This window comes from Microchirus variegatus, assembly GCF_963457635.1.
Source record: "Microchirus variegatus genome assembly, chromosome: 15".
Taxonomy (NCBI): domain Eukaryota; kingdom Metazoa; phylum Chordata; class Actinopteri; order Pleuronectiformes; family Soleidae; genus Microchirus; species Microchirus variegatus.
In genome coordinates, this window is record NC_139816.1 from 1,354,856 (window position 1) to 1,372,151 (window position 17,296).

Consider the following 17,296-nt stretch of genomic DNA (forward strand, 5'->3'; position numbering starts at 1 on the left):
GGAGAATTTAAAATATTGCCAAGACTTAATAAGAGAAGATTTACTGTGAAGCACCTGAGGGTAAAAAAAAAAATACGGCCCCTGAACAGGGGCTGATAATGTTAGACTCATGGTCTTCACCACACAGAAGTCTAGGACAACAACAATTAATCAATTAATAAACCTAGAATAAATGACGCATCGAATGTTTTGATAATCGGCAAATCATCTCAGTTTTTCTTCATTATTATCTCAAATGTGAATCTATTATGGTTCCTTTGTGGGGTTTTTTTCCACAAATCTTTCACATTTCCATTCACAGCCGTCAGGAGCATTGTGTGTCTTGCCCAAGGACACTTCGGCATGTAGACATGCGGGAAACAAGTAACCGGTTCTCTGTTGAGGAGACGGAGCTCTCTCTGGTAAAGGCATGCAAGCAGTTCCCAGAGGATTGGGCTGGTTTGGCAGTGAGTGATGCAGTGTGAGTGAAAAACAGGAGAGACGGAGCTGAAAAAGCTGTGTTTGAAAATGAATCATTAAAGAAATATGTGTCATGGTGATGAAACTGTTTTTATCAAAACATTTAATTGGTTTGCGAATCTATTTTAGTTGAGAGTGATTTATCGATGTATGCACACTTCTGTGGTTAGTGTAACTCTTGATTCAATGCTGAGCTTGACAGCCCGAAAGAGGAGTTGGAGAAAGGCTCAACTTAAGGCAAATATACGACAACACAGTGCAAGTGACACCCGGTGCAAGAGCCGATCACGATCGTCTTGATTCCAGTGGAAACAGAAACGCTGTTGTTTTACTACACCCACTCCACTATGGAGATTACAATGATTGCCGCAGTTGCCCCCTTTCCAATCTCTCTGTGGCGACACTTTAACGAGTGCCCGGGACTTAACAAAGAAGAATGACATGTTGGAACAACACACGTGCATTTGTTTGTGTGTGACCTCCAGAAATACAGATACAAAAAAGAAAAACAGTGTCTAACAATAAAAAAAATACAAAGCGATGAACACATTCTGAAGATATAGTCGGCTTAATCAGGCATCGATTTTATTGAATGGGCCCTTTGGTAAGTCTCAGCCATGTTTTTGGTCAGACTTAGGGTGAATTCCAATTCCTTGCTTAACCCTCAATCTCAAAAATGTTCTCCCTCTAGTCCAAGTTCTGTCCTGATTCTCAGATAAATTAAGTTGAGGCCAAGTTTAAGGGCTGTATCGCCCTCAATACTGAGATTTTCAGAGACCACCCTTGGGAGCAAGGGCTACCCAGAATGCATTGCGTGTTTTCACATAACAAAGATGGCGTCGAAAGCAGCGAAGCAAGTACGATACAAATGAAGTATTTTCTTTGTTAATAGAGATATAAAAATGATCTTAGTTTAGGCCCATATTATGGATTACTGACGTCATTGTTGCCTAACATTTATTTTTATTTGACCATCTTTTGTCAATAGTCGGCCGGTGTGGTTTACTTTTCAATAAGTCGTGGTGTGTGGTAACTGTCAGCTGAATATTTGTATGAGTATCATCTTATAACTAACTGACAACCTAATAACTTGACTGACAAACGGATCAGAATAAATAATCCTGACCTAAATGTCTTCTTCTTCTTCTTCTTCTTTTTTGGAGTTGACAGACTGGACGCAGCTTTGGCGTTATTCTGCCCCCTACAGTCTGAAGACGTATCTGCATTTAAGGGGTGTCCCATTTCTAAGTGACAAAATAACCCTCAACACTTGGTTTTGAGGCCAGTTAAGATTAAGGGTTGAGCTTGAGGGTTAAGATAGGAATTGGAATTGGCCCCTGGAGTCACATGTGTCCAGCTGGACATTAGACTTCATACATCTTTAATATGTTTCCTGCCTTTGAACTTGATATGGGACAAAGGTAACAATAATATGCTTTGTAATCTCCCGAATGTATTTATGGACTTAAAGTTTCAAAGTGCCCTGAAGCTCCTGTGATACAAATATAAGTGGAATACATGAATTACATTTATACAAGGTAATAAACATAACTAATCCACATATAATAATATTATTTTCAAGACAATTCTGGTGAGAATAGTGCAGTCTCTGTGGTTCAGTGTGTTTTGGAGCTGCTTCTGCTGCTCAGCAGCTGCTCATATGGGGAAGCATGAGCCTGGGAGCTTGTCCATGCAGACATTACAAGCTAAATATTAAAAAAAAAAAATCTTGAGAAAGCCCAGAGGCTTAAAATTATTATTTCTGTCTGTGATCCTCAACTAAAAAAAAAACACTGCTGTATCGCCTGCTCTCTCTGTGATCAATAAAAAAGAAAGTCATTATGGAAAAGAGGGATCTGAGATTTGTTTTATTGTTATGGAGAGGCAGTGACTGTTCGGCTCTGAAAATACATACACCCATAAGCTTTAGTGATTTAGTGTCCCTAACTACAGCTGGTGAATGTGAAACAGTATAGTTCTGCAGTCGCAGGAACCATAGACTGGTATCTGTGTTACCTGGTTAACTCATTCCCTTCTACGAGACAAACCAACGTTCATCAGCGCATACATATTGTGTTATTAAACATGCCTCAAGACCTCAAGAACGCTCAGTATGTGAACAAATACTAGTGTATTCATGTCCATGATCAAACCTAACTACCATGGTCTGAGTATTTCAGAAACTGCAGATCTACTGACTGATTTTCACACACACAACCATCTTTGGGGTTCACAGGCAATGGTTCAAAGAAGATAAAATATCCAGGGAGTGGCAGCTCTCTGAGCAAAAATACTTTGTTAATGCAAGAGATCAGAGAAAACTGACCAGACCAGTGTGAAATGACAGAAAAGAACCCTTTGGTGCAATCTCTGAATGCACAACACATATGTACATTATATGGCTGCATACACCATGCTGGGAGCTAAAGGGCCTTTACACATCATCAGTGTGTTTTGAAAAGCATGGACTTCAAACCTCATTAGCGTTCTCGCATGCTGCCAAAAGGTCAAACGGATTAAAACTTTGACATTGTTTGTCATAACCTTTTAAGTCACGTGACAGCCTACTGAGATTTGACCCGACAACCACATGAGCCTTCAGTTTTCTCCTGACTCCAGGTTTCCAGAACTTTATTGTACCTCATGCAACCGTACAATAATCTGGACAGAAAGGCCTTAACCTGACGGAAACTGCCAGAACCACGAAAAAGAGAGCACATAACACATATGTTAGCTTCAATACAGTTGTACTGCTGTGCATTATAGTGTCGTAACATTTTAAGACTGTTTCAGGACCTAAATCCAGAGTATTTGTCGATCGAAACCTGAAGTACTCGGCAAAAGCCTGGTACTTGGCTCAGGATGAAAGGGTGAGTGTAGTTTCAAGTTGGACACTCTGTAAAACAACCTACCTGAAGAAAACCACTTTGGTAAGCTCATTATCTGCTTTTAAATCCCTTTTAGGAACACATTTTTATCAGCTGTAGTGTCATCTCCGTCACACTGCCTTAAAATATGGTTGAATTTTTTTTGCACCACATTAGATTTGAGTGTTGTATGCCATCCTGCTATGGTCTGCTGGTTGTTATTCGACCAAATAACCTATTTTAACTAAAGTGCACAGCTCACAAATGAAAAACATCAGGCAGGGTTGTGGACCAAATCGTAATAATGCCAGTAATAAAAACCTCAGGCCATATGAGTGTTTGTGTTCCACAGTGCCCTCATTATCTAACCATCCCCCAGGGCCTTACCTGAGCCGGAGTTTAGTTTATCTGTGTTGGAGGATGTGTGAGAGGTGGAGGTGGAGGCCACCCTCTGGTCTGAGCTCATGCTGTCCTGCCCCAGCGCTGAGCTGGACTTTCTCGGTTTCTTGTCGGTCAGGTGCAGTGGGGAACTCTTCTTTGGAGGCTGCAGTGGTCGTCGTGGCCGGGCTGTGGCGTTGACCCTCAGCCAGGCTTGGGCCTTGTACTCCACGATCTCGCCATAGTTGGCTCGCGTCACCCTGCACTCGTACAGACCCTCGTCATTCTTGCCGACTCTGGAGATCTGCAGCTTGTGTGAGATGTCATTGCCCTGGACCTTCACTGTCTGTTGGAGTAATTAAAAGAGACCGCAGTGTCATAACAGTGTCATATTAAACCAAATGCTACACGATTCTCTGGAGGATAACACATTGGCAGTCAAGGTGACGATTACAGAGATGACAAAGATTACATACATGCGATAAATATATGTTTTCGATCACACATTTCTTGACTGGCAGCTTCTCAGCTGTTATTCTCAACTAGCTCTGACAGGGTTTTCTTGCATCCTGTGGAGTATGAAAGCTCTGAATTAACTTTTCACACTAGTGGTAAAATGGAGTCAAAACCTCCCACTTACTGGCCTTGAGCATTCAATTTAGAGGTGCCTTGTAAATAAAAAGAGGAAATGCGTCACGGTACATTGCTGTGATATAATCGTTCAACATGATTCTTAAGTAACTTTCTGCAGAGAGCTGAGAAGTGTGGGATCAGATGTCAAGGAAAAAGATTATAATCTCCAAAATCCCGAATATTTTCTTTTCTTGGGTGGTTGTGTTCTCTTACATTAGCAAAAAACCGAACTGAGCGGTAGAGTCAAACATTGACTCCTCTGATAATGTCACTTAGTCCCTGACTTGTGTGGATTCATATCACCATGTCACATCAACAGAGAAAGGAGTACAGAGTGAACAAAAGTCAGATTTATACTTAAAACACCATGGCAAGGATTGTGTGTGTAATAAATCACTGGAGATTATCCTTTAACCCCATTAAATGTTCTTTGATCATTCAAAGTCAAAGAAACTGTGAGGGGAAGAACAAGTGTCAATGAGAATGAAGAAGAACTTTGGACTGTGTTGAAGGACTGTGCTGTGGAGCCTGTCACTGAGAGCATTGAATTTCTGATTGCATTGAACCTCTTGTACCTCGTGTACTTCATGCCAGAGCTTGTTAGAAAAGGAAGAAGAAGAAGAAGAAGGGCATTAAAGCATCAGAGGTTTAACCACTAACCAGGATCCAGCCAAGATTCACCTGTTGGGCAAGTTCAGAAAGAGAAAGGAAGTAAAAGGAGACTGAAATGAAGAAGAGAACAGTGTGTCTCCTCCAGTCAAAGCCAAGGAAACAATCCCAACTGCGCTCAAACTGGTAACTGCCATGACTGCTCTCTCAATAATGACAGTCAATTTGTGCAATGGATCAATTGCAAGAACGTCTGTGAATGGTGATGACAGGAGTCAGGAAGTCCAGTGTGGACCATGAAACGGCAAAATCTAAAATGTTGGATAGCAGCACTGAGAGATACTCAGCTATGTGCTTCAGGAGAATGATGGCTGCTGTTGTGAGCAAATCATGCCACGGAGGGGAGAGACTGGTGTTAACAGTAGATGCAGCAGCAGTGAAGGAGACACCAGCTCTTCCCAAGGTTCTTCCTCTTCTTGTGCATACTCAGCTGCAGCCTTAGAGGAAGGATAAGATGAGCGCCAAAGGAAGACGTGGAGAAAGAGGAGGAGGGGAGCAGTTGGTTTGGAGGCCTTTGGCACAGGTCATGCCTGCCACCTTACATGCAAGGTCACAAGCAGTGAAAATGATTCAGTGGCTGTGGGTCGAGTGAGTGATGCTGAGAACCAGAGAGAAGCCCACTTCTGTTGGGGGTAGAGCGACGTTAAGTCAAGATCGAAGATTACGATCAGAAAAGACGGCCACCTGTGCCATATCTGCCACAAATGCAGGGGAGGAATTCTCTTTCCAACTGTTTGATTTGACCTAGATGCTGTACATGCTGTCTGCAGTACATCCACAAAGAATGGGCAACAACCATCAAGGCCATCACAACATGTGAACTCTGCATGTGACAAAAGCGACTTATCCTGGTCAATCTTGCAAATTGTGAGGGAACGGTGTATCATCCACGAGGATGGAATATTGATGGAGTTATTAGTTAAATAGATTTTTCCCACTTGCCTGCCAGAATTCGATCGTTATCTCTCAATCCATCTCACAGGTATCATTGTTAGATATATTTTATGAAGTGGAAGACATCAACCTGGTTCGATGTTCCATGAGGAGTCGTAATTATGGGATTGAGGGGAAGAAAAACTATGTTCAGACTTATGAAGTTGTGGGCTATTTGTACTTTTTTATATAAGCTGAGAACCTTCACAGATACGCATTGATCAAATGATACTCACTTTTGGTTTGGGTTATCTTACATTACCTGGGTGTTTTAATTGTATATATATGTGTGTGTGTGTGTGTTACTAATGGAGAAAACAATCCATCATCATGCAATAGCGAGTCAGGGCAACAGTACACGCAAGGTGGCGTTCGAGGGCTTCACACATCTGTGTGAAAAGACCGAGAAGAAGACAAGAAAATTGATACTTTGACAGCCTAAGCTGTGGTTAAAATGTGCCTATAAAGATACATAATACCCACCACTGGTAACATTTCCATGGGCCTGATTAGAACTGTTTGAGTTGAAAGCTCCTCTGAGCGCAAACCTGCACATGCAGAGGGGCAGGAATAAAGGGGGCAAACTAATTTCCCAAGCCATGAAAGCAGAAAGTGAACCAATGTGACAGTAATAATATACTGCCACTGATTTCTTTGATTACCCCTTTCTTTCGCCGAAGGTGTGTTATTAGGGGAAATCAGTTGCTGTTGTGTTTGGATGGGATGAAATGCTGCCAACTTTGGTCCTCGCGGCACATGTTTGAGATGCACTGAGTCACAACAGTATACGGGATCAAATGAACCTAAGCTTCAGAATTGATTTTCACAAATACTAAGAGAGTGCAAGCGTTTTTACAGGTTAACATTGGTTGATTCTACAGCTACAGACCTTTTCAGAATTCATCATTTTACAAGCTCGTAATGATTTTCACCCTCAGAACTTGTTGGGACTAGGGACATGTGGCATATTCCTTCAACTTACACTTATTTTTGTTCCCTCATCATCAGGATCAGGCTCTGGAATCATCTCCATCTGGAAAACAAAAACACAAAGCAAGGAAGAGTATTATTTTCGGGTTAAAAGCCACATTATTGACCACATGATCAGACTGAGTGTGCAGCACTGCTGCTGTTCTGCCTTCAAAGATGTCACATTTGCAACAGTTTTTTTTCCCCATTTATTTTTAGATTCTGTAAGTGGTTCTGCAGAGAAATTAAGCAGAGCCTCCCAAACACTCACTACGGTGAGCCAGCGAGGGGAAAACTGGATCAAACCAGCATGCTGTGCAACAGACGGCCAGCTTCATGGGACAAATGATGTCTCAAAATGTGCATCAGTCTGTGCAGTAAAAGTAATATTACCAATGAAAAACTTATGATGAATAATAAAATGTCAGAAGGCTTTTTTTGTGTGAAAAAATATATACATACTAAACATAAAAAGAAAGAAACGCAGAATATCAAAACCTCCTGGAATCATGAAACGTCCCCGTTTGAGTCCCAGTGGCATCATTCTAGTACGGTGGCAAGTGCTATGTCTACTGCCTACATTATGGGCCAGGCATCGATTTTAGAGGCTATAATTTATTTATCCCACATCGGATGCCAAATGGATGCGTGCCCGAGAGAAAACTCTGCTGACTACAAAGCTGAAGTAGACCAATGGTGGGGAAGCTGAAAAGAAGAAGGTGGGAGACGTGGGAGGAGTGAGGAAGTTTCTCCACAGAATGTGAATGTTTGCTCCGTAGCTGAGACAAAAAATGCAAAAGCAAGGGCAGTAGAGGGATAAGATGGCTACTCATGAGCATTTGCTGGAGAGAGCATTATTTCAAGTACTGTAATTACTTTGGAGAAATGGGGCACTTTTCTCCGGAGGATGTTCAGCAGACAGGTGATTAATGAGCAGAATTAGGAGCTGTAACTTTCCCTGTCTGCATGTATGCATGACTCTTACATCTCCACTCCACCAATCGACCTGGCATCCGCCATTGTATCAAGGAGACATCTTCAACAGCGAGGCAGGATTAATCGTCCTCTGCCTCGTATTGGACTATCTAGAGCCATCAATTTTTAGCCTGGCTATGTGGGCTATAGTGTCTGCCACCTGAAGAGGACATGAGTAGAGCCTCTGAGGACAGATGCTCTTCTTTGGTCTGCACACACTGACTGTGTTGTCAGCGACAAAGACGATGGAGCAAAATGGTTTAATTTCTTATTACACATTTCATTATGGGAAGTCCTATGAGGCTGTTAAAATGGCTTTTCATCACAACACAGCTGAACTCCATTACTTCGTAGCTTCCAGCATCTAATCATTAGTGCATTTTTGGTGATGTATGAAATCAGTGTTTTTCAGTCTTTGTTTCATATTTAAAAGCTTTTCTATCAAAGCAGTGGCACGAGCACGATTCCACGGCTAAATTGAAAGGGCTTATTTTTCTTACCAAAGACACGGGAATATAGATCTGCTGAAGTGTAAATATTGTAGACTGTGACTGAGTTTTAAGAAACATGCTTTATTCATGATTTAAAACACTTCACTACCCACAAACCAATGTTATGCACATTCTCAGATTGGTGGAAGGCCTTTTCCACTCCCACATGACTGTTTTACCATTCACCCATTCACTTACACTTCCATACAGCGCATCTATGTGCAGCCCATTTCCTATCACTCCCCTTTCATACCCATTCTCATGCTGCCATTTTGTGGGGTAAAGACTAGAGGAGACGGGAATCAAACCCACAATGACTCACTCTACCACTGAGCTAATGTCGCTGAGGCCTGTTCATCCCAGCTGTACTGGACTTCCCTTAAACCACTCACAGTCAGCCAACTGCTAGTTTTGATAAACCTATAAAAGATTTATAATTTCCAGGCAAAACTGCCTGGAACTTCACTGAACATCACACCACTGGTACATTCAGTACAACAGCACAACTACAAGAGTGGCACTGCTTTTATGCAACAGTTCTACAAAGTTATTTAACAGTTGACAATTAGAAGCTTTTTTTCTTTTTTTTTAACCATTTATTTGAGTCTGCCAACACAAATTAGTCCGCGACTGGACCAACGTGCCTGTTGCCAGGCAAAACAAACAATAAGCATATCCTGCAAACTACTACTAACAGCGTATGTCCACTACTTTGCTTAATCTACAGTTATTTGTATGCAACCAGAGGAAAAATATATTGAGATCTGGCTGGAATTCCTTTGTGTGCACAACACTTTATAAGTCGCCATGCTCGGTGTGCATTTTACCTGTGCTCAATCTCTGCCATGTTCTCTCTCACCTAAAGTCCCACTGTATATATGGCTGTGGCTCTCAGACTGTGGTTGGTGTAAGATGCATGTTTTCCTGCCTCTGTGCACATCCTGGGTAGCATTTGCGACAGCTGGTTGACTCCCAGGAGAATGTTGGTATACCAGAAGGTGTCTGCTGCAGCTTCCTCCCTCCTGGGCTGCAGGTAGAAAGCTTTTGCACCTGTTGGAATTTTCCTCAGGTATTTTTCCAGAGATGCAACACTGTGAGCTTATCTCAGTGAGCTAATTTTATTAACTTAATTTATTTAGTTGTGTTTCCTTTGTAAATTCGCAATTTGCAATGCACCTTGTCTCTCCTGGCCTTCTGTAGCTCCCTCTCCCTCACATTGGTAAGTTTACGGTTAAACTCTTATTGTTCTCCGACACATACTAGCTAACCACGCTAATTTGGTGTCATTTATAATGCTAATGTAAATTTTTGGCTGGAGTTAGCCAAATTGTTCCACTCGGTGCTACGTGACGCTGCAGATATTTATTGTGCCTTTACCTCTGGTACTGTTGTTGTAGGAGCAGGAGGTTAGGAAAGAGGAATCAGAGGACAACTGTGTGTTTTCTTGTCTTTGGCAGAGCCCTGATTAAATGTTGAAAACACAGTCTTGAGAGTTGTCATCCTTGGCCTTGATTACACATTTTGTACACAGATTCTGCAATGTGGAAGCTGTTACAAAAGCACCCATCCCCAAATCACCAACATGGGCTTTGGTCTCTCATGATTCAGGACACGTGTTACTAACTAGTAAGAAGATTTGATTGGGGGTGAAATTGCAAAGTCCTAAATTTGTGTGAACTGCCATTTTGAAAGCTTTTTCTTAACAAGAATTATCACAAAACACAGAAGAGAAGACGTAATTTGTCATACATGACTGGCACGAAAACAATCGTATACGTTGCATGTTGGGTTAACGATGGGTTAAATAAGAAATATTCGATAGAAACGAGCAAGTCAGCACCACCAGGAAACAACATTGATCTCCAGTGTTCTGTATGTGTTCAAGTAGGAAATATGATTCATCATCATTTTTTTATTTTTTTTGTGATAGTATCTCCACTCTGACTCCTGTTCAGCAGTCTGGGTCTGCATTGTCTGAAGTTCACCTCCATCTTTCGAATCTGCGTTGCTTTGAATTCAAAGGCATTGAAACAAAAAAAAGAGGGGACTTTATGAGTCTGAAACCATTATTCACCCAGAACTGTATAAGTGCAATTAACATAATAGTCAGATAATGGATGTACAATATCAATTAAGAATCCTGACATTTATTACCCAGTGTAAAAGACATTTATCTGTCGCGGAGACATTGCTTTGTGTGTCCTTAAAAAGATAAAATGTTAGATTTATACCTTTTGCAGAGAATAATCACTCCTGTTTAAATTAACTGCTTCAATTTATCAATGACTTCTTATCTAAATGTGTACCTGACGAATGTCCCACGAGTAAGTTTTGAGCCTGCGACAGCAATGACACTTTAGAAGTAAGCTTCCATTATTTCCCCATTTATATTTCATTTCTATCACACGAGTGCTTTTCTGAGCCAAAGCTGCAGCTGCTTGAAAGTATCTCAATTTCAATCGCTTGTCTCTTTATTGCAGAAACCCTTTAACCATGACGTGCTGCCATCCCGCTGGCGTATCTCAAACAGACTCCTTGGAATATGTGTTCTGTGATTACTGGGCATCACAGACTTTTTCAAAGATACGCATGGGGCTAGATTAAGGTCATGTCAGCGTCGTCGTGTGATTTGAAACATGGACTCGACCAACTGCATTCCTGTGATGGCGGAATATCACAACCTGCAGGTCCACAACCAACGGAATACGTCATCTTCGACAAACAGAAATCAACGAAAACAGAGAAGACTGCACATTTCTTTCACTTGTTCAACCTCAAGGGGAAATGTCAAATACGCAGATATTACACACACGATGGTTAATTTACTGATATGCAAATACTAGGTAAAGATCTTTAGAGAACATGAAACACAGTTTGTACAACTTGCAGGTATTTTTATTATTATTATTTTTAAGTTTCATGTTTCCCTCACCTCACCCATCTCTTCCAAGTGTGTTGGAGAACTGATATTCAGGAAGCATCAAAACTTATACTACGGTCAAAACAATTCCAAAATACGGTTTTTAAATTAAGTACAAAGAGTACTTAATTTGTTGTTGGATTCTAAATAATACGTATTGTGAAGAATTTGAACATGAACTAATTCATATCCATATTCAGTTCCAGAGTTTCATTAACAGTTTGACACACAAGTCTACAATAGATGTCTCATTTAAATGTTTGATTGGCAGTCATTAGGCTAATTAGTGCTGATAGAAAGCATTCACTTAGTATAATAGGAGGGGGGTACATTTGATTATAATGACTTAGGCTGCTTTAGAAAATGCCTTGTACTAAACATGAAGGTGTGTTTTCTATCATATGCTCAGTAAGTGGTTCCCATGTTCACTTACCAACGTATTCTATAGTAACTGAGTAGAGTAACAGTCTCTGTTTTTTTAATTATACAGTTTATGTTCCGGGTCTTAAGTATCCATTATAAGATCATTTGCTGATCCATAATGTAAGGATTCTGCCGTACGCTCATTTCTACGTGTTACTATGCAGAGGTTTTAATTTACATATGACTACATGTGACATTAGGAGCTGTTACAGAGTAAATTAATGCTTATAATTTATGCCTTTCGTTTGCATGTGGGGTAATGGGATTAGTTGCTCTGAGGCGTTCTTATGGCTTCTCACTGTAATGAAACCATTTGCCTGATGATGGTCTAGCACAGAAATGTTAATCTATTTATCCATTTCCTGTGCACCTGCCTCACGTGGAAAGTTCTTCTTCTTCTTTTGCTCTGACTGGCTGTCACCTTTTCCACCGCATCAGTGATGCTCGTACTGCTCCAACCCTTACAAGAACAATCCCAGCCATTTATCGGCGAGAAAAGCATTTTTTTTTATGTATATAACTCCGTAAGCGTAAGATTACACTGCAGCACATCGGCATATGATGCGGCTGCTGCCTGAGGCGATCCACTGGAGCAATTTCATTAAACTTTTTTAGTACTATTCACATACACACCCACATTTATAAGCACAGGGTCCAGGTCAAAAAATACCAGAATTCACCCTTTAAATACATTATAAATGACAGCATTTATGTAATAATATGGATATTAACAATATCTTGTAGGTTCAGACAAATTTCACTGCTCCTCCCCAAGCCGCCACCATGTTGGAGGGCTTCCCGTATCGTCTAGTTGTCGGGGGGCTTTATGCCCGCGATAGGGTTACCAGAGGCCCGAGGTGAGTGACTGGACAAAGAAGAACCAAATAAACGGACATCACTCTTCCCTGTCCGAATGCAGGTCTCCTGGGCCCCCCTTTGGAGCTGGGCTTGGGGGTGTGGTTTGATGGCAAGCCAGCGGTGGCCAGGCCTGCACCCATTGGGCCCAGCTGGGTCAATAAGGCAATAAGGGGTGTGTTGAGGTCCACCCCAGTGGATGAGACTGTTGTTTTCGCCTTGGCGCCAAACAGCTGTTCAGAGTACCCGTCCTTGTTGGAGTCCGAACCACAAGAAATTGCATTGTACTTGGTAAAATACCAACAAAGATGATTCTAATCCTGGTTTTGGAAAACTGTGAGAGAAGGAGAGTTTGTGTGAGAGATTTCCTATGATTTGGAATTTCTGGCACCCACACAATATTTCTGTTAAAATAAAATTGAGGATGAGTCAACTCACTGTTTTAAATGCATTGCAATTATAACCCTGTCGACAGGTACACCACACTATAATTAAAAATTAATACCAATGTAGCCAGTTCTGCTAATTTCTGTGGTTTTACTTAATAATCACCTGTTACACAATAGAAAAAGCTCATTTAGACATTAGAGATTTCTTCATTCACACCTGCTCCACCATATCAACCCTGTGTCAATTGTGCAAATTAGCAGTTATCTTAATAATTTGTAAACATTAATTAAACAATCATCTAACAACTTTTCTCATCATAATTTGTGTTGCTCTGTTTTTAATTATGGATAAGTGGAGTACTGAAAGAACCATTGTTAGCGAATGAGAATTATTGTGGTGTAATAAAGGTTAATCAGGTTGGTTTTTCAACATGTCTATATGGATGCTGTGAGTAAATCAGGCTGATTATTTATGCCCAAAAGAGAATAAATAGTGATTATTTGGTGTGTTTGAAAAAGTCTTCAGTACCACTGAGCACAGACCTATCATTATTTGTCTTGTCAAAAATCTCTTTACTTTTTATGTGTACCACATTACCATATTGCCATAGCAACTGTATATTTTTGTGTGTGTGTGTGTGTAGCCTGGAGATCATTTGCATTCATTTTAATCCAACATTTGATGCCCTTAGCAACTGAACATGTTTTACGATGCATGTCGATCACCTTTTGTACTCATTAACAGATGTAAGAAAAAAAACATGATCCTAAATCAAACATAGCCAAACTTCATTATTATTCTCACATCTCTTGGCTGCGTTCCCTTGACATCTGGAGCCATTTTATTATTAGCTGCTGCTTTGTTGTTGGTGCTGTTAAACTGGCAAAATGTGCTCAATGTCACATAATGTCAGGGCATTTTCTAACACAGCATTAATGGGGTTTGATAGCAGGATATATCTTAAGTATCTGAAAGGCCACGGCTCAGTGAAACTCTCTTACAATCAACCAGCACAGATTTGACAGTTTAAACTGCAGCATAACCACAAGGGAATGTCCACATTGTAATTTTATGTACACACATTTCCACAGACAAACATGAATTCTTGGCTTTTCTTGTCTGTTAATGAGGAATGTAGAACATAATGAGCTGGCAGTCAAAGCACAAGCAATTTCAGAGGCAGTTTGCCGGCGTCTGACAAAGTGAGAGAATCTGTGTTGATTGTTTTTTTATTACATTGAAAGAAAGCATCTGCGAAAGGCAACAGAGAAACTGGAAGAACTAAAATAATGGAAAAACACTATGCTTTATTTGATTTATATAGTGAAAAGACAGCTGTTATTATTGATGATATAGGGTCTATATGGTTGTACTGTGAGGATGAAGTAACAGATGATAAACAGGTCAACTATTCACAAGTTTAAAGGTCACATAGAGTGGTCCTGTTGCACATATGTTAGTTATGGAGGTCTACTTACATACATTAACTTGTTATTATGGTCAAAAACCTCCTAGTTGCTGGAAACGAGCCGATAGAAATCTGTCCTTCTTGAAGCACTTGTCAGCCGAGCTATTTCAGACATCAATCTCGCACCCAGAAGACAGACTGTGTTGTGATTGGCCAGTACCCCGGAAGTGACAATCGGCACACCCGCTCTCAGAAGTGCAGCTCCCCCCTCTGGAACGGTGGATGCACGGCTACTCATTATAAAAAAACATTGTTTTAACATTGTTTAAAAATAGCTTCTTCACGACTCCCCGCCGCAGTCCCTTTGACGACCTTTAGTCAGAAGACACTGTCGCTCGTGAAACACCTCCACAACGGACGTTATTCTTCTTCTGCGGTTCTATGTACGCAACCGGATGTGCCCGGACTAGTGCCCGGAGCAGGAGGATCTGCTGTTCAGGAGAACCGCTGTTTACTTAACTGGACCGGGTTTTTTCAGAGATCTTGCTGAGCCTGAGATTACAATAAAACACAGCGTTCTCAGCAGTGGCTGAACTGTTTGTTTAGAACCTTCAGGGCTTCATAAACAAGGTAATGACGCAGATACACTAAAAAACAGCGTTAATAGGAACTTCCGGTCTAGTTCCGCTTTAAAAATTCTTACTTATTTTACCTATCCACACTCGAAAAGTAGAAAACCAACAACTATCTGAAGAAAGGCTCACATATTTGTTTAGTAAGTATTAAAGTGGCATAAAGTCAACATGACACAAGTGGTTTTGTTTGACCAACACATAAAAAAACAAGATTCCAAATAGTATAACTATTCAAAGTCACCATCACTTAAAAGAAGTACTGTGTGTTTCGTGCAGCCTGATAAATGACTTGGAAAAGCGATTAGTTTTGTGAGGGGTGCACTGAAACGTCGGCCCGAGGGCATCGGGGAGAATTCCATCACATGAAAATATGGTTTGGCAGACTGATCATCAGCCACCTGTTTCTCTTAGGGAACCAACATCCCTGTGCTGAACTCCAATAATCTTTGAACATTATGATGCTGGATTTAGCCATGTTTTTGTTGCTCTTTTGTGTGCTGGCCTCTTCTGTTATTTTCTGGTTTAAGCATGGGTTGGGAACTATAGCGCATGTGCAGAGTGCCCAGGTCTAATGAGAGTATACATGTGGTAATAACACAGCTCATAATTGCATGATCTGTTTGTGTAGTCTGACTTTGAGATATTCAGTTAAGTACCATGGTAGTTCGACTGTGGACAGAATTTATGCATTTTTAAACCAAAACAAAGTAATGTGCCTCAGTTTAACAGTTTCTCGTGTCTTTTTTTTGCTAATTGCCATAGATGGTACCATCAGATTGAGTTAAACACAACAAGGTGTCTCAGTCGCATGGTTGAATCTCCACTAAAGCCCAGCTGGAATCCCGCTCACGTCTGTAGTCTGTATTTGTAATAGGTGGGACCGTGTGTTGTTAGTTGGACTGAAGAGCGTCTGACTGGACCTGAGTGGCATTTTGCAGGTAGGTTTACATGCTGTTTAATGTGCTGCAGCTGAGCAGCTAATTGGCTTTCTAGCCTGTAAACTGACTTTGGCAGCTCAGGCATGCCCCCCCCCCCACACACGCTGAATGTTTGTTCTGGTCGCTCATCCAATGAGCTAAGGTGCAGGACAAACTGTGCGTTCCTGTCTGTAACTTAGATGAGCCGAGATGAGGGTGAGCCTTAAATGGGAGCGTGTGGGTTGTTTATCAGAGTGTGCAGCAGGCTGTTGCTGCTGTTTGGCTGCGTGCGACTGCCTCTGCCTATGATCCCTCATGCTGATGTTAGTGGTTTATTCAAGATAAGATAACGATGGCAGAAAGGAAAATTGCACGGGGAGCTAACAGTGTGCTGGCAAATAAAACAACAGATATTTTAGTGGAGGCACCAATTTGAAACCACAAAGTTTAAACTAACTAACTTAATATGAATCGCTCCCTTGTGACTCAGTGTTTTACAAAGCAGACAGCCTTTGTGTTTTTGCAGCAAATGACAAAAAGGATGTCTGGATTGAAGCATGAAGAGAACAAAACTATTCTGCTTCCAAACCTTAGATATTTATTTTTTCATTTGCTAATAGGTTTGCCATTTAGAAACAGAACTTCTCTTACTTCTAAATTGTTAAAAATAAATATCCCATGTTAAATCATCTGGACTCGACAATGCAGCTCAGAGAACAGGATCATATCTCGCCTCGGTGTGAATCTGCAAACCGGAGATAAGTGTGAGCTCACGTTTGTGAACTAAAATGACATCACTTATCTACATGTCTACAGATGTGCACGTCAACGTGACCGCTTGAGGTGCTTTTGGCTGAACTGAGGAGATGAAGGCAATGAAAACCATTTCCTGGTAATGCGTGTGGTAGAGTTTAGTCACAGAATGGCTCAAGAAAAATAAATATTTGGGTTTTTCCTCACAGTATCAACATCCAGTCTATAAAAAAAAAAAAACACATCAGAATGTGTTCATGACATTAACAGCAACTTTATCTTGACTATGTCACTTTAGTAATGTTGATACGCCACAAAGGAAACCATTTGTCAAAATATATCATTGTGTGAAACTTTATATTTAGGTGAACAATTTGAAATAAGTCCAAAGTACTTTCTGCCTTCACTGCACTTGAAATGTATTTCCTGTATACTCTTTATAGCTAGCTGAAATTGACATCAAGTTGTATACATACATATCGTATCTGTACAGAAACTATAGAAATGTAATATTGCAATGGTTTACAGAAAAGGGATAATTGCATCATTGGATTTAAAATGTTCTTTCATAACCACAGCAGGTTTTTTTCCCAGCCTAAACACAACTCTTTCCGAATTGTT

The 17,296-nt window shown here is 40.8% G+C and overlaps 1 protein-coding gene across 1 annotated transcript in view; it reads right to left on the reverse strand.

Moving 5' to 3' along the window:
- vstm2a (V-set and transmembrane domain containing 2A) overlaps nt 1–17,296 on the reverse strand; it is a gene marked incomplete at both ends in the record, with an annotated part of 85,633 nt that overhangs the window by 11,966 nt on the left and 56,371 nt on the right. Inside the window, 2 exons of the mRNA XM_083901927.1 lie at nt 3,714–4,050; nt 6,922–6,972. Coding sequence (XP_083758053.1) covers nt 3,714–4,050; nt 6,922–6,972 — 388 coding nt within the window. The remainder of the gene's footprint in view (nt 1–3,713; nt 4,051–6,921; nt 6,973–17,296) is intronic.